The sequence below is a fragment of the Apis laboriosa genome, unplaced genomic scaffold (genome assembly GCF_014066325.1).
Source record: "Apis laboriosa isolate Shangri-la unplaced genomic scaffold, ASM1406632v1 scaffold4_cov146, whole genome shotgun sequence".
Taxonomy (NCBI): Eukaryota; Metazoa; Arthropoda; class Insecta; order Hymenoptera; family Apidae; genus Apis; species Apis laboriosa.
Window position 1 is genome coordinate 1,874,190 of NW_025223501.1, and position 26,802 is coordinate 1,900,991.

General features: G+C 41.4%; 1 protein-coding gene across 4 annotated transcripts in view; it reads right to left on the minus strand.

Annotated features, from left to right (window-relative positions):
• Positions 1-24,233, minus strand: part of LOC122717383 (GATA-binding factor C-like) — an 83,906-nt gene extending 59,673 nt beyond the window's left edge. For 3 of the 4 annotated variants that reach the window (XM_043941423.1, XM_043941424.1, XM_043941421.1), the window contains exons 1-2: positions 23,675-24,233; positions 16,440-17,045 (exon numbers count right to left, since the gene is read on the minus strand). In XM_043941423.1, coding sequence (XP_043797358.1) covers positions 16,440-16,626 — 187 coding nt within the window. In that variant the 5' untranslated portion in view covers positions 16,627-17,045; positions 23,675-24,233. The remainder of the gene's footprint in view (positions 1-16,439; positions 17,046-23,674) is intronic. The other variant, XM_043941422.1, reaches the window with a different exon arrangement.
• Positions 24,234-26,802: the final 2,569 nt, after the last annotated feature.

A 26,802-nucleotide genomic window follows, 5' to 3' on the forward strand; every position in this document is an offset into this window, starting at 1 on the left:
ATTATTCTATCGCGAACTGTACTGTGGGACAACCTTCTTTCTCATAGAATTATTTAGTAATCGTTAAGCCTCTGCTCGACATCCTGGAACGATTAATTCACTCGCTAATACTTTTTAGTATGTCGAATTGTATTATTCTTTCGCGAACGACTGTGAAACAACGTTTTTTTCCAATCTCTGGAATCACTTAGTAATCGTCAAGGCGTTGCTCGACATCTTGGAGCAATTAATCCTTTGATAATACTTTTTTAATATTATATTATATTATTCTTTCGTGGACGACTGTCGAGGAACATTTTTTCCCATAGAATTACTTAATAATCGTTAAGGCACTCGTCCTGGGACAATTAATCGACCCTTAGCTCGTTAATTCTTTTTTAATATTATATTATATTATTCTTTCATGGACGACTGTGAAACAACATTTTTTTCCAATCTCTAAGTAATCGTCAAGGCGCTGCTCGACACTCTGGAACAATTAATCGACTCTTAACTCGCTAATTCTTTCTTAATATTATATCATATTATTCTTTCTTGGACGACTGTGGAGGAACATTTTTTTCCCATAGAATTACTTAATAATCGTTAAGACACTCATCCTGGAACAATTAATCGACCCTTAGCCTGCTAATTCTTTCTTAATATTATATCATATTATTCTTTCTTGGACGACTGTGGAGCAACGTTTTTTTTCCATAGAATTACTAGATAATCGCAAAATTCTGATGAATTTGAGATACAAGGGAGCACAAATGTAAATCATCCCTGAAACGAGAATAGCCATTTTAAGAGATTTTTTTCACGTAATTAACCATTCGAGGGAGAAAATATATAAAATAATCTACGAAATATAAAGGACCGATATTTTTACACGCCTTATAATTCGCCACCACGTGTACCAATGATATTAGCGCGAAATTACTCCTCGATTCGATTTTCGATCGATCCTAATTCCACTCGAGGAAGAGGAGGATGTACTCTCACGATATTTTTCGCGATCGAAAATAGGAGCTGCTGTTCCGGCAAAGGGAAGGGAAAGAACCTGATCCGTGCGTGCGTGCGTGCGTGCGTGCCCGGAATGATCGGGTTTTACGCAAGCCGATCGTAAAGCCGGCTAATTGCCGTTGGACGTCTTAATTGCGCCCGCCGTGTCTTCCGACGCGCGCGCCTTCGCGCGCCGCCCTCCCTTTCCCCGCGGGGCTCTCCTCGGCTCTCCTGGCCTCCCTTGGCCCCGCCCCCCACCGCCCGTAATCAGACGATAATTCGCTGGATAGATTCGAGACTTGAGGAATGAGGCGAGGATCGAGGAGATTCGAGACGCAACGCGGTTTGACGCGAGAGCGTCCATTCAAGAGGGGGAGGGAGGGGCGAGTTGGACGAGGAGGATCGATATTTATCTTGGACGGTCCTTGCCGGCTCGGCGACGGCAATACGCTTGCCGATAACGAGCCAATGTTTTGTTGCCCAAACTCCACCCCCCTCGCCCCTGGCTGCCTCGTTGAATTACTTCGAGCATTAATTCGAGCTTCGAGTCGACGTCACGCTCGCTCGCTTCCTCGCCAAACTTATGCCCCTTTTATCCGCCTCTTGTTGGGCAGGAAGGAAAGCAAGTTTCGTGATTTTTATTTTTATTTATTTTTATTTTTGTTTTATTTATTCGCGGTGGATTGGGCCTAAGGGGGAAAATAATATGTTTGAATTATTTTACGATGAGGAAGGGGATAGAAAAGGTTTGATATTAATATTTTTGATAACAATTCCTGAATCTTAGAATTATTGTGGCGAGGAATAGTATAGAAAAGTTTTGTATAAATATACGTGATATAATTATTTTTGATAACCATTATTGTGGCGAGGAAAAGTTTAGTGATGAGTACAGAAAAGTTTTGTACACACATGATTTTTGATAACGTTCATCTTAGAATTATTGTGGCGAGGAAAAATATAGAAAAGTTTTGTGTAAATATACGTGATATAATTATTTTTGATTTTCTTTGCCACAATAAGATCTAAGATGGCGTTCAGGGACGCCAAAGAAAAGCTTCGTGATGAGTACAGAAAAGTTTTGCGCAAACATACGTGATATTTTTGAGCGACGCCATCTTTGTTTTCTTATTTGGAATCATTGTAGCGAAGAAAAGTTTCGTGATGAGGAAGAGTATAGAAAAGTTTTGCACGAATATACGTGATATTAATATTTTTGATAATGTCCCTGAACGCCATCTTAGAATTATTGTAGAAGTATAGAAAAATTTTGTATAAATATACGTGATATAATTATTTTTGATAGCGTCCCTGAATGCCATTTTAGAATTATTGTGGCGAGGAAAAGTTTAGTGATGAGTATAGAAAAGTTTTGTACATACGTGATATTAATATTTTTGATAACGTCCATCTTAGAATTATTGTAGAAGTATAGAAAAGTTTTGTATAAATATACGTGATATAATTATTTTTGATAGGGTCCCTGAACGCCATCTTAGAATTATTGTGGCAAAGAAAAGCTTCGTGATGAGTATAGAAAAGTTTTGTACATACGTGATATTAATATTTTTGATAACGTCCATCTTAGAATCATTGTGGCGAGGAAGAATATACAGAAAAATATTGTACAAACATACGTGATATTTTTGAGCAACGCCATCTTTGTCTTCTTATTTGAAATCATTGTAGCGAAGAAAAGTTTCGTGATGAGGAAGAGTATAGAAAAGTTTTACACGAATATACGTGATATTAATATTTTTGATAAGGTCCCTGAACGCCATTTTAGAATTATTGTGGCGAGGAAAAGTTTAGTGATGAGTATAGAAAAGTTTTACATACGTGATATTAATATTTTTGATAACGTCCATTTTAAAATTATTGTAAAAGTATAGAAAAGTTTTGTATAAATATACGTGATATTAATATTTTTGATAGCGTCCCTGAACGCCATCTTAGAATTATTGTGGCGAGGAAACGCTTCGTGATGAGTATAGAAAAGTTTTACACAAACATACGTGATATTACTATTTTTGAGCGATCTTCCTCTTATTTGGAATCATCATATATGGAAAAGTTCCTTTCACATAATACCTTTAAATTATTTTCGACCAGGAAAAATAGAAAACTTTCATACGTGAAATTAATATCTTGAAACATTCAACGTCTTAAATCATCCAATCTTGGTCCCCTTATTTAGAATTCAAGGACACGTCCCGAAGCGAGCTTTGGCACCCACCTTCCACCAAAAATTCTCACGAGAATAGAACCGAGATCCCTCCACCCGATTTTAACAACTTAAAATCGGCGAGTGCGTCAGGATCGACGCGATCCGCGAGTCGGAGACGGACCTCGCTCTGACCCGCCCATGTAAACTCGTCTAAATTTAGGAGCGTGAAACGTAATATCGCGTCAAGAGGGGACAGCTGCACTGTCATGCAATTAATCGAATGCCTGTAATTGGATCTGCCGCATTAGAGCCGCATGTGAAAGTGAACGATATCGCGGAAACCTCGGCGTCCAATTTTCGCAGGAAGGGGGAAAAACGCGAGGAAAAAGTAATTTTTAACATTCGACCATCAGGGAGTGAGATCTTCCACATTGGAAGAGAGGAATATTTAATCATCCTGTTTGCTCCTCCTCCCTATTGCGCCCCTGTTTTGCTCCTTTTCTTGCCCTTTCACTTCTCCCTTTTTGCCTATAACGTCTCCTCGTTCGAGCTCCACGACGATGCAACCCTTTCGAGGCAACGAATGAACGGGCGCCTCTTATTCGTTTGTTTGCTTCAAAATGGCGCGTCTCGTTATTCGTTCGATCGGCGTGGCGAGTAATGTTGCGTGTAAAGGCGAAAATGAACGTGTTAACGTGTATTCAAGAGGAGGAGGTGTATACACTCTCGTGTATTTTATTTTTTCCTTTTTTTTTTTTTTTTTAGAAAATAAAAGCGTTGAATATTTATGGAACTTGGTCGGATTTCTTTGGCTCCTACATTTTTCAACCAATCAACTCTCGATCCTCTCCCGATAAAATCCAACTCGACTCGTTTCTGTCCACTTTTCTCCTACTCTCCTACGAGAATTTTTCCAGATATATCCAGGGGAAACGAACGAAGAGTAAGTTGGACACGAGTGATTTATCTCCTAAATTAAGATGTTTAACGATTACTTTTCAAGATGCGTGTCGCAAGAACTCTTCCTGCAATCTAATCGTGGAAAACGAATATTTATTAAACATGTAATTACTCCATACAGAATATTTGTCCCATCGAGCCAATTTCTCAATTGTTCCCTCATCTTTGATCGCAAACTCGGACCGTTTCGATCGAAATTACTACGAAGGAGAAAAATGAATTTCGAAGGAGAGACGTGGCGTGGAAAAAATCGTTCTTTTCTTCTCCTCTATACATTCTTTATACTCTCGTGTGTCGCGTGAATTTAACCGGGGAAGATTGGCAAACAAACACGGAGAGGGGGGGGGGGACAGGAGGCGAGAGGAGGAGGAGGAGAAAAAGGCAAGGAGCGAGCGTCTCATTAAGGCGGTCTCGAGGAGCTCCTTAGGCGTCGATTCCCAAGGCGGCCGTTTCGAAACAGGTCGCCTCTAATATGGCGCCGCTTTTCCACGCGCGGATGCCTTTTTTCGCTTTCCTCCTCTCCCCTTCCCCTCATCCTCCACCTGTTCCCCCCAACGAATCCTCTCTCGCAAAAGTTACACCTCGAACGAAAACATCCCTCGAGAAAATTAAAAGTCTCACTTTTTTGCAAGTAGATAATTTTCTCAGAGGATAACAGTTTTCGATAACTCGATTTATATTCGAAAGGAGACGAGTTTTTGAGTCGAATCTCAGGATTGTCATCTCTTCTGTGCGCGCGCGCGCGTGTGTATACTCCTCGAGATTTCTTTCCATTAGTGAAGAAAAATTCATTTTCCACCTCCATCGTTCGAGTAACTTCGAGTCAGAAAGTTTGCGATTATCGTCTCTTCTGTATATCCTCGGGATTTCTTTCCACCCAGTGGAAGAATTTGTTCCCAATTGTGAAGAAAAATTCATCTTGTTCCTCCTCCATCGTTCGAGTAATTTCAACACTCGTTTGAGCGATTGAGAAATTAATTGGTGGGGCAAATATTCCGAAATAATTAGGGACTAGATGTGAACAACGAAATAATTCACAGTAGAAATGTAATATGTATAGTTTTTACGAGATCGAGGAAAAATTTCCTCGAGATTTTTGGGCGAAGACGCGAGAAATGTTCAAGGAAGGGGGTAAATTATAACAATAAGAAAGGGGAAGCAGCAGCAAACAACAACAACGATAAACGGATAAAATGAACGAAAACGAGTGAGCCGTTTCGAAACCTGTTTTCCACAGGAAGGAATTTCAAAGGAACTCGATATTTCCTCTCGACTAGACCAGACGTCCTCGAGGGGTCTCTCTCTCCACAGTCGTATTATATATATACACCTCGATCGAGCCTGGATAATACCGCGAGATCTAGATCGGATCCATTAATCGCTTACTCGATCGAGACGACTCCTTCAGAGCTCAGACTACGCCCACGCGCTGTGAAAATATTCGAACCAATAAGTCACGCACGCTCACGCTATAGCTCTATAACACATTCCTCCTTGTTAATATGATAATCGAGCGGAGACCCGTCTCTCGGGAACCTCTTTCGTACGAGCAGAGGGAATGGATTGGCGAAGCAAGGAGAGAAAAAAAGAACTCCTCCTTCATCTTTCGTTCTCTACGTAGGCGCAACGGGATTGAAAACGGCAGAATCAGAAATTTCTGCCTTCCTTCTGAAGGTGAAGAATTTTCTTTACGATCGATCGTTCAAAGTTACTCGATCGGTAAATAAGATCGGTAAAGAAAGGAAAGGAAAGAAGGAGTTGAAATTAAAATTTTTTTTTCTTCGTGTCTGTCAACTCTCTCTCTCTCTCTCTCTCTCTTCTCGTGAAAAGAGGAGGATGCCTATTTCACCCCGAGTCGAAAATTTTCTCGGCCCGCGACGATTTATTACACGAGGGAATTGAAAAGTGGCGCGATTCATAACACGCGTTATGCATTCGGGTCACACCATTCGACATCAAAGCTCCACTTCGAATAATTACGCTCCCTCGAGCGACTCTTTTTTTTCTTTTTCTTTTTTTTGTGGACAGGCGTCGAGAACTCAAAGGATTCAAAGCGACGAGTCTCTTTCAAAGGACGAGCTTTTCCCTCCCTCTTTCCTCTATCGAGACGTGTAAAAGACGAATTAAAAGAAAGAAAGCAAATATTTGGAGAGAGAGAGAGAAAGAGAGAGAAAAGAAAGAATTTTCGCTCGAATTAATTCGAATTACAGGATAGAAAAAAAATTGATTCTTTCCACGCCCGCTTTCAGCTCCCTTTCTCTCTCTCTCTCTCTCTCTCTCTCTCCTTCTTTTTCCATTCACAGCCGAGATCGCGGCGGATAACGCACGCGGCCATTTCATTCACGGCGAGCCACCAGCCAGAGAGAGAATCGCGTCGAGAAAGGAAATCGCGTGAATTATGCGCGGGGGAGGGGAAGGGAAGAGGATCTTCTCGTTGGTATTCCGTGGAACGAGGCGCTCCGCCACGATCCCAACCGTTTCCAAGAGGATCCTCGTTTTCCAAACCCCCCCCCCCCATCTAGGCTAATTATTCCCTCGTTATGTCGCCTCCTCCTCTCGAAGCGAGCCGTAGCCGTCGCTGGATCCACGCTACGCGCCAGGATTCGACGATTAAGCCATCCATCACCCTCCTTTAACCGATTACGTAACCGATTAACCGACAGACGAGGGATACGGTTGGAGTCCGGTACGGGTACCTCGTTTCGGTTACCGGCAGAGGGCAGGAGCGAGTTAGGCAGGTAGGGTTCATCGAACGCCACACAAGAGTTCGCTTAACCGGCCGAGCGCTTTCTCGTCCACCGTCATTAAGGACACGTGAAAAAAAAAAAAAGAAAAAAAGGGGGGACGGTTATTTGAGAATAGAGTCACGCGGCACGTCGTAAATCGTCGAATTATGAAGGGAGGAGGAAGAGAGAGAGGGAGAGAGAGAACGGTGTTCTCGGTTGCCGCTCGATGGTTAATAAGATTCACGGCGCGCGTATACGAAATTCCAGGAGAAAATAACGTCTCATTTCGCTGCTTTCTCGTAATAACATGCAATTTCAACCCCCGGATACGCTTTATCGATTCTCCCTTTTTCTTTCTTTTCGCCGCTTCGAGCCCGCTCTTCAAATCCTCCCCGATTATTGCAAGCTCCGGCTTTTCCCCCCGGGCGAAGATCCACGAAAATCGACGATTCCTTTCCTAACAGGAGGACGCTCCTGAATTTCCTTTACATTCTCTCTGGGTTAAAAAATCGAGCTATTCTTGTGGATCGCCTCAAAAAAGATTATCAAAGAAACACTGATTTCATCAAAAATTTGGATACGAAGTAGATTAAAATTTATCATTCAAGATTCGAAATTTATTTCGAACCTTTCGTGGAACGAGAGAGAGATAATAAGAAGAGAATATAAAAAAAAAAAATCGCATCGAAAATTCGAAAGGGACGATGATCGAAAGTGTATCGATAGCCGAGGCTGACCTCCTCCGTTTTAAAAAGAAAGAAAAATCCTCGCAACCTGTACGCCGTCGAATCGTGACATCGTAGAGGGGGGAGCTACCGAGGGGAAGAGATTCTCGAGAAGAGAGCCCTGTTGGGCAGAGTAAGAGCGAGAGAGAGAGAGATAGGAGGAACAACGAGGAATAAGATTGATCGTGGCGAGGCTGCATCGCGAGCTGCATCTGCCGCCCGCGATACTTTCCTCTCTCCTCAGGGGGGGAGGAAGGAAGAGAAAGAGAGAGAGAGAGGCTGGCGAGAAGACGGACGCGAAGAGAGAGAGAGAGAGAGAGAGAGAGAGAGAGAGAGAGAGAGAGAGAGCCCTGGGGAGAGGCTCCGCCTTCGGTTGGCGTGTGCATTTGCGCAAGATGGCGGCGGTCGCGCGTTTTGCACGACCCGCGCGCCGGCGGATCCTCTTCTCTCGAAAGAGAGAGAGAGAGAGAGAGAGAGCCACTTGCTCTAAACGAGACCTCGATGTATCAGAAGACCTCCTCGAAACCTTTACTTGCTTCGACTTGAGCGTACAGATTCAGAGATGTTTGGATAGATTCGAATAATGCACGATCTTGAATTGAATGTTTGATGAATGATTGTTATTTAGTGTTGCTTGTTTATGGAAAGATAATATATCTTCAGTTGCTTCGATTCGAGTATATGGATTCCGATACTTGGATGCTTGGTTGATTTAAATTTGAATAGTTGTTATTTGGATATTTAGTGTTGGTTGTGGAAGATATATCTTTATCTTTATTTGCTTCGACTCGAGTATATGGATTTCGATACTTGGACGCTTAGTATTATATTTAATGGATATTTAATGTTGCTTGTAGAAAGCTAGTATATTTTTACTTGCTTAGACTCGAGTATATGGATTTCGATACTTGGACGCTTAGTATTATATTTAATGGATATTTGGATACTTAATATTGCTTGTGGAAAACTTTTGTATCTTCAGTTCGACTCGAGTATATGGATTTTAATATTTGGATGCTTAGTTGATTTAAATTTGAATAGTTGTTATTTGGATATTTAGTGTTGCTTGTAGAAAGCTAGTATATCTTCTTCTTTCGATACTTGAATGCTTAATATTATGTTGGATTTTTAATGTTACTTAGAAAGCTTTTATATCTTCACTTGCTTCGACTCGAGTATATAAATTTCCATACTTGAATGCTTGATTTAAATTTGAATAGTTGTTATTTAGTATCGCTATTGTAGAAAGCTAGTATATTTAATATTGCTTCTTCTTTCGATACTTGGATGCTTAGTAGCTTGTAGAAAACTAGTATATTTAATATTGCTTCTTCCTCTCGATACTTGTATTTAATGAATATTTGGATTTTTAATGTTACTTAGAAAGCTTTTATATCTTCACTTGCTTCGACTCGAGTATATAAATTTCCATACTTGAATGCTTGATTTAAATTTGAATAGTTGTTATTTAGTATTCTTTATAGAAAGCTAGTATATTTAATATTGCTTCTTCTTTCGATACTTGGATGCTTAGTAGCTTGTAGAAAACTAGTATATTTAATATTGCTTCTTCTTTCGATACTTGGATGCTTAGTATTATATTTAATGGATATTTGGATTTTTAATGATACTTAGAAAGCTTAGTTAATTTAAATTTGAATAGTTGTTATTTGGATATTTAGTATTGCTTCTTCTTTCGATACTTGTATTTAATGAATATTTGGATTTTTAACGTTACTTAGAAAACTTTTATATCTTCACTTGCTTCGACTCGATTATATAAATTTCCATACTTGAATGCTTGATTTAAATTTGAATAGTTGTTATGTAGTATCGCTATTGTAGAAAGCTAGTATATTTAATATTGCTTCTTCTTTCGATACTTGGATGCTTATTTGGATATTTAGTGTTGCTTCTTCTTTCGATACTTGTATTTAATGAATATTTGGATTTTTAACGTTACTTAGAAAACTTTTATATCTTCACTTGCTTCGAGTATATAAATTTCCATACTTGAATGCTTGATTTAAATTTGAATAAAACGATTTTGAATTGAATGTTTGATCAAATTTTATTATTTGGATATTTAGTGTAGAAAGCTAGTATCTCTTGGACTTGAGCATTCCGATATATGGATGATTTAGATTTGAATGCTCTGAATGACGAAATTTTGCTGTCCACTTATTTGGATAGCAAGCGTATTCCAATACTTGAATATTTGATCAATTTAGATTCGTATCAGGGCTCTTAACGTCGCTTCGAAAGCTCGAACTTGAGATACTTTGACCTTAGATTCGAATAGTTGGACGATTTTGAACTGAATGTGAATTGATGAAATGCTCGTTACTTCGATATTCGAATATTTAGCAGATTTACATTCATATCTTAGTATTTCTTCGAAATACTAGTATACCTTCACTTGCTCGAATTTGAGTATACTTGGATGCTTACTTCAGAATAGTTGGACGATTTTGAATTGAATGTCTGATGAAATCTTGTTATTTGAATACTTAATATTGCTCGTAGAAAGCTAGTACAATTTCACTTGCTTTACATTCGAATAATTAAACGATGAAATCTTCTCATTTGAATATTTCTAGTATTGTTCCGAAAGATAATACTTCCATTTGTATGGATTTAAGTATATTCCAATACTTGGTTGCTTAGCTACTTAAGATTTGAATGCTCTTCCTTATTTGGATAAAATTCTTGAATATTCATTTTTAGATCCCAATACTTATTTAGATGCTTATTTGGATCTCTATATGAATAATATATGAATCCTTTTATTATCCCTATTCCATGATTTTTATATACATCAAATAACCGAGATCAATGCTCCATTTAAATTCGAATACTTACTCACACATGAGATCCAAGTATCATCCACCATTATCCTCAAATCCAATAACACAACAACTCCCTCGTTCACATAATCGAAACGACGATTCAAGAATAATCCAAAAATAAAATAATCGAAAAATTCAACCATCCTGCTAAACAACTCACGAGACGGCGCTCGAATCAAAAAAATTCGAAACAAAAATTATTATTATATATTTACTTAAAAATATTATTATATATTTATTAAAATATTATTATATATTTACTAGTAACTGAAAAAAAAAAAGAAAAGAAAAAAATCAATTCTCGTTTCAACATCCTTCACGCCATCCTCCCTCCCTCTCTCTCTCTCTCTCTCTCTCTCACTCTTCTTCTCTCTCAAGGTATCGATTCACGCATTCGTGAATCGCAAAGGAGGAAGAGGAGGGGGCACGAGGGGGGTAAATAGAGCAATTAAGCAAGTGGGAGGGGAGAGGAAAGCGAGAGGGAAAAATGGTGGTGGACGGAAAAATCTCTCGGGGCGAGAGATGAAACGGGCGAGATAGACACGCACCGAGGGAGGGGGGGGGGGGAGGAGGAGGAGGAGGAGGAGGGGGGGTAACCTACAAAAGCAGCGCCTCCCGCGTGGCCTGCAATTACGTATGCACCTCTCTGAGAGAGGCCCGTGGCGGCTTCGCGGTTGGCTGCGCTTCCTTCCTGTCTGCCGCAACCACCTCTCTGCGTGTGCGTGTGCGTGTGCGTGCGTGTTATCCATCCGCCTGTCTTGTTTATTTTTTCCTTTTCTTTTCACCAAGCCACCCTACACGCCCCCCTCCGATCCACCGTTCGTTTCGACCATCGATCACTCCCTGGGACGGGAACATCCTTGTTGGATCGCGTTTGCGCGAAGAGTCTGGCTGCACTTTCACAAATTCAGAAGGGTTTGAAGGAGATTTTCTAAAAATTGTCGAATTAAGCTTCCGAAACTTCCTCTACAAATTTTCCAAACTTTTAATCCATCATCTCGGAATTTAATCAACCACCCCAAAGAGGGTTGTATCCACGAATGATCGTTTTATACTCTCGAAAAAATTGTCGAAGAAAGGGATTTTGGAGAGTTTCATAATTTTTTCGGGGCTATGAAGCTAATTTCGAAACGATCATTCGTGGATAGGAGCATCCTCTTTAGGGTCGTTGAAGAGTGGTTATAGACTCTTCTATAAGACTCTAGAAGATTTGGACGATGGATTAAAAAAGTTTGTTAGAGGTTTTTGGAAAGTTAAGAGGAAAGATTCGACAATTTTTAGGTATGAAACTGTGGGTAGTTTGAGAGGATCGTTCGTGGACAGGAGCATCCTCTTCAGATCGTTGGCTGAAGAGTTAGCTGTGAGATTTGGACGATGGATTAAAAGAGTTTGTTAGAGGTTTTTGGAAAGTTAAGAGGAAAGATTCGACAATTTTTAGGTATGAAACTGTGGGTAGTTTGAGAGGATCGTTCGTGGACAGGAGCATCCTCTTCAGAGGATGAAGAGTTGGCTGTGAGATTTGGATGATGGATTAAAAGTTTGGATTAAATTTTTTGGATGGTATGAAATTATTCGTGGACAGGAGGTCGTTGCTTAGATTCTGAGAATTGGACGATGGATTAAAAGTTTGGAAAATTTGTGTAGAGATTTTGGAAAATTAAGAGGAATATAAGAAATTGTGGATAGTTTGAGACGATCATTCGTGAAGCATCGTCTTCAGATGGATTAAAAGTTTAGAAGGATTCGATAATTTTTTGGATGAAACGATCATTCGTGGACATCCTCTTTGAAATCGTTGGCTGAAGAGTGATTAGATTGTGAGATATGAAACTAGTCTCAAAACGATCATTCGTGCATCTTCTTGGGATCGTTGGCTAAAGATTAAACTGTGAGATTTGGACGATAGATTAAAAGGATTCGACAATTTTTTGGAGGGTGTGAAACGATCATTCGTGGACAAGAGCATTTTGGAGTCGTTGAAGAGTGGCTCATTAATTCCAGATTAAAAATTAGGCTCATGAGATTAAAAATTTGGAAGGTTTCGACAATTCTTGAGTGCGAAACGATCACTCGTGGAGCATCCTTTTGAAACAGTTGTCTGAAGAATAATTAGGCTCTAAGATAGGAATGGATACGATTATATAGATTAAAGGTTCGAGGAGATTGTGCGAAGGTTTTGGGAAGTTGAGAGGAATATAGGAAGGATTCGACAATTTTTGAAAAAGTATGAAACTGTGGGTAGTTTGAGACGATCATTCGTGGACAGTTCAAATCGTTGGCTGAAGAGTGATTAGGATGATCATGAGATTTGGTTTAAAAGTTTGGAAGGATTCGACAATCTTTGAGTGTGAAACCTATTCTTGGGATCATTGTCTAGTGGTTAGGCTCTAATATTTGAACGATAGATTACAAATTTGAAGAATTAACAAATACAAGGAGGACTCGAAAATTTTTGGGTACGAAATTAGTCTCGATTTGGATGAGATGGAAGCATCCTCTTCAAATCGTCACTGAATGATTCAGGCTCTGAGATTCGAATGATGGATTAAAAAAAGTTTGGAAGGATTTGAACATATTCTCTCAACTTCAAATTTGAAAAAGTTGAGATTGAGGATTTGAAAATATAAAGACGTCTCATGTTTTGCGAATAATCATAGGATCTGTCCAATAATCTAAGTTCAAAAATTCGAATAACTTTGATTGGATTAGATTCCGAATTGAAAGCTAATTTTGGAATAATTTTGAAAATTTTTTCTTGATATCCAAAAAGATGCGTGGAAAATTTTGGAAAATTTGGAAAATATATATAATTATAATTGATTGGATTAGATTCCGAATTGAAAGCTAATTTTGGAATAATTTTGAAAATTTTTTCTTGATATCCACAAAGATGCGTGGAAAATTTTGGAAAATTTGGAAAATATATATAATTATAATTGGATTAGATTCCGAATTGAAAGCTAATTTTGGAATAATTTTGGAAATTTTTTCTTGATATCCACAAAGATGCGTGGAAAATTTTGGAAAATTAAAAAATCGATATCCGAATATACAAGGAAGAATCCAAAAATATTTGGAGAGGGGCTATGTGGATCGATCGGATTCCAAAAAGAACGAATAATAGTCGCGAAACATCCAAAGGATTCCCGGAATTTTTCCACCGATTCCGAGATTCAATGAATTAAGATCCGATCTCAAGAGAAATTCTTCACCCCTTCACGCGCGACCCGACATTTTTCTAACCAACTCGAAAGTGTGAAAAAAAAACAAACAAAAACGCCTTCAACAATTCCACCTTCCAACTTCTCCAAGTCGAATCATCTCCCTCAAAAGGTATCCAATTTTCATTGATAAAACGCCCCCCTCCACCGATATTCCCTCCACCCCCGCCGACAATCCTTCTCCTTTTAACCTTTTAAGAAGAAAAGGAAGAGGAAGAAAAATCGGAGATACACGCGTTGCACACCGATCCGTATTCCACGAGGGCCACCTGTCAAAACACCATATATACCGTTACACCGATGGACGAGGAGGGAGATGCAGGTACAACGTTCTCAATCGAGGCAACGTTTTCAAACGAGAAGATTACATCCCTCTCCTTTTCTCTTTCTCGAGCAATGGGATTCTCGCATTTCGGGTAGAGATTCCCCTCCGTGTCAGAGGGTCATCGGCCTCCTCTCCCCTCAGGCCCCGACAGAAGAGTGAAAAAGAGGGGAGGGGAGGGGAGAAGTCGTAAAGAAGTCGCGGAGATCCCGGCCAGCCGCTTGCCCAGCGACGGATAGAGATTCGATTCCGATTAGAGGGAGGGGGGAAGGTTTGGTTTTTTAGCGGAGCACGGGTTAACAGAGGGCCGAGTATGATCCATGCGCGTCGGCGAGAATCAGGGATATCGCGTTCCAGGGACCGGAGATCCGACCGGCTGTATCGAGTTTCGAGTCGCGGCCTCCTCGTCCACTTTTTCGCCCCCTTTCCTTTCCGCCCTGCCCATCGCTCCTTCTCTCTCTCTCTCTCTTTCTCGAGAGATACTCCTCCGCTTACTTTTTTCACGCTTGGCAGGCGACGGTGAACCGAGAACTATCGGCGTTAGTTACTTAGACCGTACGCGCTATCGCTTCTTCCCTAAAAGAGAATCCATTTGTGCAGATCAATCATTTGTGTGTGTGTGTGTGTGTATATATATAATGGAATATATATGGTATGGAATATATATATAAATATATATAAATATATATATGGAATATATATGGTAATGGAATTATAGAATGTCTTGTACAATGCATATTGTTTCTCGATGAAAATTAAAACCCTTAGTCGAGCCACTTACTCTTCTTCGCAGCTTCTAAAATTATTTAAAATGCTTGTTTTTCTTCTTTCAGTACTTACTTTGTGTAATATACTTACACAATATTTTATTGAGTTGTTGGTAAAGAAAGAAGAAATTAAAGAAAAGGGTAAATTAAATAGGAAGGCATCTTTTGCAGACGGAAAAGTAGAGTTTTATAAGAAGAACGAGGGGAAATCAAGTTATGAAAATATATGTAATATGCAAAGAGATCGGTAAGATTAACGAAACGTTCTGAAAGGATAATAATAACTGTATCGATAAAATGTTTCTGAGAGAAAACGCGAAAAGTCGTTTGCCAAAGGTGTCGATATAAGGAGAAAGAGAGAGAGAAAGAGAGGGGTTTTGGAGGTCGCGTGCTCGAAAGTGGATAATCGAGGCTCGATTGTCGTCTGAGCCTGAGGTTAGTTTTCAATCGCCTTCCAACTTCCGGGGGCGATTTCTTCGAGAAATTGCGCGGTATATTTAATTATTGGCTGCGCTTCGAAACGAAACCAATTCCAGCTCTCCAGAATCGTTTTGGATCGTCGATGAGGGATTCGAAGGTGAAATGTGAAATGAATCGAGGACCGAGAAAATTCGAAAAATGGAATCGGGATAATTTTATTAATTGGAATATTCGTTGTTGAGGAAAATAATGGAGGATGGATTCAGATTGCAATCGATTGAAAAGAATCCGAAGTGATGCTTCGGAAAAGATGGACGAGATTAAGAATTTGGAAAAAATTTCGAGAAGGGTGGAGGTTAAAATTTCCAACCAATTTCTCTTCTTTGTTTTCTCGTCGCCAGGGGCCAGGGGTCGGGTCTTCGGACAAGACGACATAATTAAACATCCGCGCAGTAATTAACGAGCTAGGCCGAGAAGAGGACGCCATTAACGACCGTTGAACCGAGTCACGAGGGGCACGCGGGAAAAACCAGTCGACGCGCATTCTAACTATCCCCTGGCCAGTTTAATCGTTGGCCGGATCGTTGGAGGGGTGGAAATACCGCGGAGAAACCCTCCCTCTTCTCTAGAGAAAAAGAAAATTTGAGAAGAGTGCAAAGAGAAGAGTGGAACGAATGCTTTTATTCTTATCGATCGATACGTCTTCTTCTCTCCTCCTCTTCTTTTCTTTTCTTTTTTTTATCAGAGAAGACAGAAGGAATCGGCGAGGGAGAAGATAAGATACGGGGTCACGCAACGTATTTGAGTAAACGTGAACCGTATCTTATCGAACATCCTGTACAATCGCCCGAGACAAAATCCAAACCGCGCCTTTTCAATCGTAAGAAAGTTCTTTTTTCTAAACCGAAAGTACAAATTATTCGTGTCCACTTGGATTATCAATAAAAAAAAAACAAAAAAAGGAACAAAACTCGTTAAATATTCGTTATTTTATAATAAAAATAAACATCGATTCCACTTCTCGTGATTAAATTCTTTCGAGAAAGAAAATCTTTGAGAATTAAAAAAAAAAAATCGCGAGCCTATCTAAAAATTTAAACCATTTAAACCAACTTTGTCATCGCGTTGATGAAATCCAATTTTGAAATCAACTTTACAACTTTACTTTTCATAAAACTCTCTCGTTCTTTCTCCAAATTTATTCCAAATTTCGCATAACCCCCCCTATAAGAGAACAATGATGACACGAGACGACGATCGAGAGAAATCTCCAAAAAAACATTCCAACTACTACTTACTGTGGGCATAGTGAGCGGCTGCTGCTGCGGGGTGATGGGCGGTCGGTCCGGCGTGAGGGTAGTAACCCCTGTAATCGGTCGGATTGGCGACGACTCCCGCGACTCCCGCACCCCCCGAGGGCGGCTCCAGCGTGGATCTAGGGGGCTCGTACCACCTGGCCGCGCTCGACTCGCTGCTCATGTCCATCCTGTCCAGGAGGCCCTTGTCGCGTCCTTGCGTCGCGAGGCGGGATGATGATGACGATGACGACGATGATGACGATGAGGGGGGAGGAGAGGGGGGGGGAGGGCGAGGGTGGCTGTGGGTGGGCGATCCTCCTCCGTCCGCTTGCGCTGCTCCTCCGTCCCGAGGGGGAGGTGGTGGATGGTGGAGGACGGGGGGAGAAAGGGGGCGCCGAGAAACAGGGGGATAGAAGGGGGAGGAGGGGGGAGGAAGGGAGGAGGGAGGAGGGGAGGATTAGGAACGGTGCCAGAAACGGTGCCTCTCTGCCGGAAGCGTGGTCCTAGTGAGGGGGCCTCTCCTCCGAGGGGAGATCATAGGTGATTCCCTGCTCGTTCGTTTCACGATCACGAAGGATAATTGCTGTCTGTGTTGGGCCCCGCCTTCTGTAACAAGAGGAGACAGAGAAAAAAAAAAAAAGAAAGGGATGGTAAATAGAAAATCGTTGCAGTTTCAGTTGTTTTTTTTTTTTTTTTTTTGGGAAAAGAAAAAAATCGTCTCGATACGTCTCGAGACGGGGGGAGGAGCAAGGAAATTCGAGAAGGCGCGAAAACTCCGGGTTGCGGGAGCTCGACTCGTTTATCTCGTTGGACACGGATGAGCGGAGGATGATTATTTTCTTTTTGCCGCAGAAACGGGTCGAATCAAAAGCTTACCAGAAGGGAAGGAAGGATTCCCATTTCACGAGACGGAGAAGAGGGGGTGGAAAATTTTTTTGCAAATCCGAAGCTTTCGAAATCGATCGAGCAGATCCTTCCCTCCCCTCCAGATTCTTTTCCTCTTCGAAATTTTTCCTCTTTTTTTCCCGCGGCTCACTTTTCCGACAGCGGAGTCGGAATCCGTTTCGAACGATTTCGATGGTTGTTCCTTCCTTCTTCCAGCCGGTGGTCGATCGATCGATAAACAGGAGGGAAGAGAAACCGAGAAAGAAACTCACTCGCGTAACGCGATCACCGATAACCGATCTCCGTGGCGAGAGATCTAGCTAGTTAATTGGAGAAGCTCCGGATCCGCGAGCTTTCGAAACGACACCGATCCCCAGCCCGCTCGGCGATCAAGTGGCACGAAATCGTTTTATCGATCGCGGCGCACGGCCGATGATCAAGGTCATCGGTGACGCAACCGAAGGGACCCCTCTCGATCGGCCGATACCGATACGGGAACGAGAACAAATGGAAAAATGGCCGAACGAGCAGTGGAGAGGGGTGGGAGAGCCCCCCTTGTTGGAAAATTTTCCAAGCGGAGTTACTTCCTCCCCTCCCTCCCCTCCTTTCACGAGCGATTTTCAATCTGAAAATTTATTATTTCCAATTGGAATAATTGAATCTTTCTTTGAAGAAAGAATGGACGAAGAAAGAAATTTTCTGTAAGGATTCGTCGAATCTGGACAGAATCCTTGAGAGAGAGAGAGAGAGAGAGAGAGAGAGAGAGATACGTGGTGCAGTTGGTGACAGAGGCCGAGCACTTCCAAAATTATAAACGTACGTTCGGGGCAAATAAAATACTCGAGAACGAGATCCGATAAGATTAAACGCGAAAAGCCTCGAGATAAGATTAAACATCGGCCGTTGCCGTCTCTTAATTTTTCATTTATAGGATTTTCGTTCCTTATATTCGCGGGAACGATACGTATAATTTTTCTGATCGATGCGTGGATCATGTTTTTGCGGCAAGAAATGAAGATTAGTCGTAACTACTACTACTACCGACTACCGCTCGACGAGAGAATGAAAAAGAATGAAGACCCTACTTCTATACGTTCAATTATACATTAAATCATCGACTCCGTTATTTGAGTTATCGAGCTAACGTCCGGAATACGATTAGAGAATACGAGCGAGGAATATCAATCAAATTGCGCTGGACGAGCTGTCGTTTACTTTTTTTTTTTTTTCTTTTCAATCGATAGTTTTTTTTCCCCCCCCTTTTCCCCTTTAGAATTAAGAAGGCAATCTAAAATCAATTTATACATTATACGGTAGTAAAGTGTCGTTTAATCCTTCGGCCAAGTTGTTCCATGAATGTTAACTATCCTTTTTTAATCTTCTTCGTTATTCGTTATTCGCGAGCTGTTACAAATGATCTATATAATTCTATTTCTTTTTTTTATTTTTTATTTACAAATAAAAATGAATCTGTCAGTTTGACACTTTGAGGAAGGAAGGAAGAATCGACGATCGATTTATTTTTCGTTTCTAAAAATGTGTCGTAAAAATGGATAACCTATAGATCGATGGAAAGACGATCAAGATATCGGCACCAATATTATTTTCAATCGATCACTTCTCCGCATCGTGGGCCTGCACGAGTTTAGATTAACGAGATAAGCGATCTCGAAGATTGATAACCGAAAACTGACTTTTTGTTAAAAGAAGATTATAAAAACAATAACCTAACCGAACTAACGCCGATCAATTCCAAAATTATTTTCACCGCTAAGTTCTAAAAATAGAATTATCTATTTAAAATTTAAATAGATACTACGAATCTACGAATGAAAATTCAACTCTATTATAAAAATTGAATTATCGTTAACGTTCAATAGCCTGTTCATAGTTCATAGTCTGCATACCTACTCCGTTAAAGTAATCACCAAAAATAGATAGTTATTTAGTGGTTTCGAGCAACCACGATATTTCATCGAATCGCGAAAGGATGCGAGGAGACGGACCTTATCTCGACTTATCGACCGAACAGATAAGATTTCGCCTCCGAAAAACATTCAACCCAAATCCCCTGGTTAACTTCTATCCAAGAAACACGTTCCCGCGTCCTCGCCCCCCCCCCTCCGTCGCAAATTTTCGTTTCGAGATTTATCGCGAGAAGTTTTGTTGTTACGTCATTGAGGCGAAAAAAACATTTCCATCGAGACGAGCCGACCGATCACGTATCGCATCGACTAATCTTATCGAGATTCGAGTTAATCTTGTTCCGTCCAAAAACGGCCGTCCGTTTCACGCGTGCGAGCAAATCACCACCGATGACACACGCGTCGATGACACGAGCAACACGGTGGACAATCTCGAAATTCGGACAAAGTCCAGCCAACGTTTCCATGTGAAAGAAATATATTTACGCGATAAACATCCCTAGAGAAAATTAAGAGAGACATCTATACTCTCATCTAGTGACAAATGAATCCAGGTCCCTAAATGTAACCTCTAACGAGTTGGTTAATGCAATTGTCGTTCCTAAGAATAGCGCGTGGTGATTGTCATAACGTTCTGTGACGAATAATTCAGAAGATTTAGATATAAACTACGATGGTTGTTAATTAAAGGTTAAGTGCTATTGTAATCGCAGGATTAGGAATATTGAGAAAGACGCGTAATTGTAAGTCGTTACGTTTCGTGCAATTTTATTGATCTGAACATAACCTCTGAGTGTTTTATCGAAGATGAATCGAAGAATAAAGGCATCAATTAAGAAAATCTCTGAGGAATGTGTAGATGATTGGTGGAACAATATAAAGAACAAAATGAGAGAATAATATCGAAAGTATCGGAAAAGGATATTCAAAGACGCGTACGGTTTCTACCCGTCGGATTCAACTCGATCGAGCTCGTATCGAAATAAATTCGCGATAACCAGAAGAAAATCTTGTGAACGAAGAAGAATGAAAGAGCGATTTCGAAGAAAGTACTTCTGAAAACGTAAGTTATACATGCAATGTCCAACTTATTAACTCGTTAATCGTTACGATTTTGCTTTATGCGAATGAATATATTTTCGTAATAAATTGAAACAGAAATAACAGCGATCGATAAAAAGGATTCTACACTATCGGTTGTTTTGTAAAGGATTCGATCTATAATAATTTATATTTAGAAAGAATCGGATTTATGTCGGAACGGGAAATACCAGATTCGAAGATTTCCAATGAAAAAAAATACGCGTAAATTATTATATATCCATTATTACCAAGAATTTTTATATTTTGAAAATCTTATTCGTGATCTAGCTGTACCGATAATTTTATTGTATTAGTAATGGAAAACAATGACGTTATATCCTTCTCAACGACGATTAATCTATCGATGACAAGATCAATTTTCCACGTTTAAACGCGAAATTTTTATCTAATCGCGAATAAAACCGAAAAAACGAAAATAGAAACGTTCCACGAACTTTATCCGTCCATAACCTCTCTTTCTCCGTCAAAGAAAAAACACATTCACGAACTATTAACTCTCCCCGATGAAATTCACTGCTGGGTCGAAAAGAAATCGACAATAATGGGGTAATTACGGAAAAATTCTATTAGAGAATCGTCGGACGGCCATGTAAGAGGAGGCACGGCACCGTTTCGCCGACGAAAAGAATATTTATCGCGAAGAAACGAGCGAGTCGGTTTCAATGCATCGTTGCGCTAATAAGCGGAGGCATTTCGCGGCTAATAAATGAAAACAGAAACCGGCGGCCGTTTATTATACTTGCAAATTACCAATTATAGGCCGCGCAAACTGCCACCCGATATTCTCTCCCTTCTACGAGGGGAACACCCGCCGATTTTCCTCCACCAAACCCATCGAGTTTCTCGTTCTCTTTCAGACTACTGACTGACTCGTCCTACCACTCTTAACTTCTCGCTTCATTTTGCGCTGAGTAATTGAATTTCTTTTTTTTTTTTCAACGTTCCACAGTTTTATATATATATACATATATATATTTTAAGTCGTAATAATTAATGGATTAACTTAATGCGCGTGTTCGCGACTCGCGTAATGGATAAAATTTGAGAAAATCGTAAACAAACCGTACGTATTATTCCATATGATGAAACTACGTTTAGTGGGAAAAAGAAAAAAAAAAAACAATTTCGCAAAAATATATAAATATCCTGTTTCTTTTTAAAATACGTAATATATGGATTAACTCTGAATTAATTTTCGAGATATTTATCAAGTGATTGTTACGCGATACTTTTATTGAATTAAAAGTATCACGGTAATGTATAAATGTATTTCTCTCTTTTTTTTTCTTTTTTCTTTTACATACAAACTATACGGAAGTAGCAAATTGTCAGATTGATCGAACTCTATGGATTTAATCGTTTCACGATCGAATCGTTCCGTGTACGATACTTTACTATTCGATATAAAAAAAAATGTATTTCTCACCGTGGAAACACAATTCTTTTCAATACTCCAAAAAAATCATTACAATTCATAAGAGGGTCCCTAATTATCGTTCATTGATTAAACTCGTATAGTTACCATATGTTTCTAAATACACATCGCGCCTGAACATAAACTATCAACCATTCCAATTCCGTTCAATCCTCTAATTCGAGCAATTCCTAATTTCGAAAAAGAGATATTTTTATCATCAAGATATGCAAGATTCGAATCCCTCGAAAGAGAGAGAGAGAAAAAAACCTATTATCCGCGCGCGTCGAACCATTGTTAAACAAACAAACATACCTCGACACACGTGAAAAATCGTAATCGAAAAACAATATAACCCCCGATATCCACCCCCCCATCCCCAAAAGGGAGAGCCACGCAACACTTTCAGCCATTCCGAATCGTCCGGCTGACGTCACCGACGTCGATCGAACGACGTCCTTGGTCGAGTAATCGATGGAAAAAGAGCTTACACCTTAGGCCAGACCTTAGACACGGCAATTTTTAGGCCTCGTAAAGCCTCGTCTCCCCAGCGCGTACCTGACACTCCTCGGGCAACACGTCAATTTCGAGTTACGCGTCAATGGGTTTTTCACCACGGTAGTCGTGCAAGAACAAAGGAAAATCCTCGGGGGCCCCGGAGGAAAACCCCCTGGCCAGCGGATAATATAGCCCCTGTGAATACCTGGACCGTCGGCGCCCGTCGATCTACTGCGCCTGTTTCACCGCGTCTCCGCTGTTTTCACGGAGGAGAACGAACCGTTATGCAACCAAGCGTAACCAACTTGTATTATTTCGCCCGTCGGGTTTCTAATTTCCCATGGAATAATTCCCCCTCCCTCCCCCCCCCTGGTAATCCGATCGATCGGAAAAACTCGACTCTCTCGAGGGATTCGAAGAAATCGAAAGGATTACGGGCGAGAAATCTTTAAAATCTTCGTCGAGGTTCATCACCATTTTTTTTTTAATTGAGAAATCTCAATTGAATTGTTACAATTGTTGGGTATCGAATATCGAATTTTTGCGAACATCGAAGATGAGAGTGGATAAGTGAGACAGGTGAGAATGAGCATCGGGGTGAAAGAGTAAACGTCGTGATGTAAGTTTTTGTCGATCGAGAGTTGGCGTTCGAAATGTTAATCATTTGTATAGATGGGTTTTTTTTTTGGAATTTTTGTAAAAAAAAAGGTACGAAATATTCCATTGTGCGAGATCGTATTACAAGATTAAGAGTCGATCTTATTGGGAGGGGTGGAAGCGTGGAAGATAAACGTGGTGGAGAGAAGGAAGATCGGTGACCGTCGGCGCCATCTTTCCGTCCCACTCCACGAAAAGCGAACGACGAATTTCTTCGACCTCTGAATAACGAGTCAACGACCTTTCCCAATAAAAAGGAACGGATTTTGGTTCGTGAGATCCGAGACACCTGATTCTAAATTTCCATTCCATTCTCTAACGCGAAGAAATAGCTATCTCGTATGTCCAATAGAGAGAGAGAGAGAGAGAGAGAGAGAAAGAGAGAGAGAAAGAAAGAAAAAGTTACGAATCCAAGTTTTCCTACCTAAAAGACTAAGCTCGATAATCCTAACGAAACACTTCACTCTCTACGAGAATCGGATTATCTTAATCTCACGATTCGATCTTAAAAAATCCAATTACGAGTGGATCTGTGAACGAAATTTCTACTCGAACTTCAAAATATCACGTTGCTTCGTATTTCAAAATTTCACTTCTTCAACCGTCTCGAAAAAGTCTGTTCGAGGGGGGAATTTTTACATCACACTCGCGAACGAATGAATAACACTGCGCAAATAGTTTTAACGCGGCGAGTATATAAATATCGTTTAACAGCGGTCGTTCGTAATCGTAACGATCCAAAACACGCTTACCTTAAACTGTTATCAATCCCGATAAGTCGCCGCGCGACCTCTCGTCGCTCGAGGGCGAGTTTTCAAATATTCTTTCAATCACTAAGTTAGCACCAAGAAGACACTGCACTGTACACACACACAGCACATGGTGGCGTTCGGATGGTACCCGCGTGTAGTAAGGTGTAATAAGTAGCTGGGCCCGTGTCTATCGCGCGCGTGGTACACCCGTGTCCTCTCTTGTCCGCGTGTCCGACAGCAAACAGAGTCCGAGAGGCGTTGGACGTACGCGGCGAAAAAAAAAAAAAAAAAAAAGGAACGGAAGAACGAGCGGAAAAGCGTGGCCGGGAAAATTAGGCGAGAACTCTCTCTCTTTTCTTCGCTCGAAGAAACCGTCGAGATGGTTTAAAAGGTTTCGCGTGTCTCCGCGTTCCCCTGCTTTCCTTCTGGCCGTCTGTTTTTCTCTCGGTCGGCTGGTTGATCCGCGTCGAGGGTGGGGAGACGAAGAGGGAGAGAGAGAGAGAAAGAGAGAGAAAGATTTTTGGAAACACGCGCGTGCGCGCACGTAAACTCGAGTCGATGCGACTGTCGTGGCACCCGGCGCGGAACTAAGGCGAACGAAAACACCGGCCTCGACGTTCCCCTCGCGTTCACCGGCGCTCGTCAACGCTCGGCAAACATCGCCGCGCCTCGGCGCCGCTCGGCCACGCCCACCAACACCGGGACCAACCTACTAGCGGGCGTTTACTCGCACCCCACCACCCAACGAGACGAGAACGACCCAGCCGCGTTTCGTGTTGCTTCTCCTGTCAACACTGGCCCTCTCCCTTCTTTCTTACCGAACCCTAGCGACGCTCCTTTTTCCGCGATGCCGAGCCCCTTGTTTTTCGCTCCGAGATTTCTCTCTCTTCTCTCTCTCTCTCTCTCTCTCTCTCTCTACTTTTTAGGGCTGCTTCTTTATACTCGAATCGAGCGTGAAAAGAGAATTCGGGGATTTCGGGTTAATGCGTTCGACAAACTCGCGATTAGAGTTCATGATTCGGGCTCGCCGCTCGTCGTTTATTTATTAACACGTTCGCGGTGAATACGCGGCTTTTATTCGAGTTGCATTGCTCGGCCATTTCTCGCGCGTATATCGTCCGTCCCCACTTCCAAATGGGGATGAAATTTGATCCTTAAACTCCGCGTAGCGTGTTGTAATGCGACACTTTGCATCGAGGCATACGTTTCTTCTAAACGCTTCGATTTTCAATCCTTCTTCGTCCTCGTTAATTCCTCTTTTCTCTCTCTCTCTCTCTTTCTGTCTCTCTCGCTAAGATCAAATTTCGCCGAAGCTTTCGAACTCGGTGTGAATTTAATTATTTGACGAATAAAAATAACGGAAAATTTTTCCACCTATCGAAAAATATTTCCCTCTATGTAAAAGCATCACCCGTCCATCCGGACTCGTTATCATCCGTACACGGATAGACAGAAATGAGTTTCCACTTGAGGATCGATGGGATCGAACGAGAGGCCGGAGTTAAACGGAGCAAATTTTTGAGTCAGATTACGGCTCGATAGCGTTCGTTGAAAGCGTTCTATCGTGGCGGTGATCTTCGCGCGCGGGGCACGCGCCGTGCCCTCCCGTTTTCCTCGATCCGATCTAAATTTGGGTCGACCGATCGCGGAAGCCATCTCTTTCATTGCTACGCGTACACATAGACGCACACCGCACTCACACACACGTACCGCGTACGTGTACACCTGCTGCGTGGAGGGCACGCGCTCGCACACAATCGCAACGCAGTTGAACGATGAAATCAGCGCACTGATCCGACGGAATTATTCAACACCTCCCTGGCTAGCGGCGGGATCTAGATAATATTCGCTCGTTCGATAAGCTCCATTTCACCGGGCTGGGGAGGGGGACATTTTTACTCGGACAGAATCTTAGAATCGAGGAAGTTGAACCGTTGTGAATCGACTGCACCCTAATTCCACTCTTCTATTTTTTTTTTTTTTTTCGACCAAAATTTCTCAACTCAAAAATATAATTTTTTTCTCTATTATTCTTTTAACACTTTACGAACCCCATCGATCTAAACATCGTTTCAATACATTAATGTCAATTATTATAGAAAAACGACGAACATTCGGAATACAATATTACACGTTTTAACTAACGAGATTGCAAGCTTAAGATGCATATACATATTATCTCATATACTGTCGACGATCCTGTCCTCTTGTTTGAAATATGGACGGGACGCATCGATATTGTCTGTCCAACCAAAAGTTGATAATTTTAAATACGGGGGGAGGATCTTTGGCGAAGAATCGTGCCAAAAGCATCAGCGTTGAGGACGCGTGGCGGATGAGCCACGTATATAATATTTACAACGGGCAAATATTTATAAATTTCCCCCCTTCCCCCCCCCCCNCCCCCGCGTCCCATTGCAAAACACTTTCCGCGTTACGTTAGACGCGGCGTTTATCGGGGATCTACGCAAATTTGTCGTGCAAATATCCCGAGTCGCCCGGGGTTATTAATGTATTCAAAGCAGGCCTGGTGGGTAGCCGTGGTGGTGGCGCACGGTCTGATGGAACGATTTGGCAGCGTCGGGCCGGCAGTATCTGCCAATCGGTGGTGAGAACTGCATTAAATTCGCCCGGCAACATTGAATTTTCCATCAGCCGCCTGTTCCGCCATTCCTGGATAATTGCAATTTGGTTCCGTCCCTCCTCGTCGAGGAAATTTTACGAATTTTCCGAATTAAAAATTTCAGAAATATTCCAAGATCGATTTCCAAGATCTCGAGTCGAGGGATCGAAGTTAAATTTAATAAAATTTCCACGACACGCTCGCGCATCGAACAAAGAATTTGAAATGTCGAAAGATTGAAGAAAGTGAAGTGAAGAGGGAAATAAAATCAAGAATCGTATCGATGGGGCGGCGGGAATGAGATCACAGAGAGATCGGTCGGCCACGCATCCAACAACGCGTGCACGCGTTCCCGATCTTGATCCTGGCCCTCCTCCTATCTAGATGAGATTAAGATACACCACGAAACCCCACCTCCGAAATCCAAAGAGCAACCAGAGTGTGCACCGAGCGGCGTTACAAGTTGGCCCGGGCCGTCGATCCGATAGCGCCACTACTTTTCCGC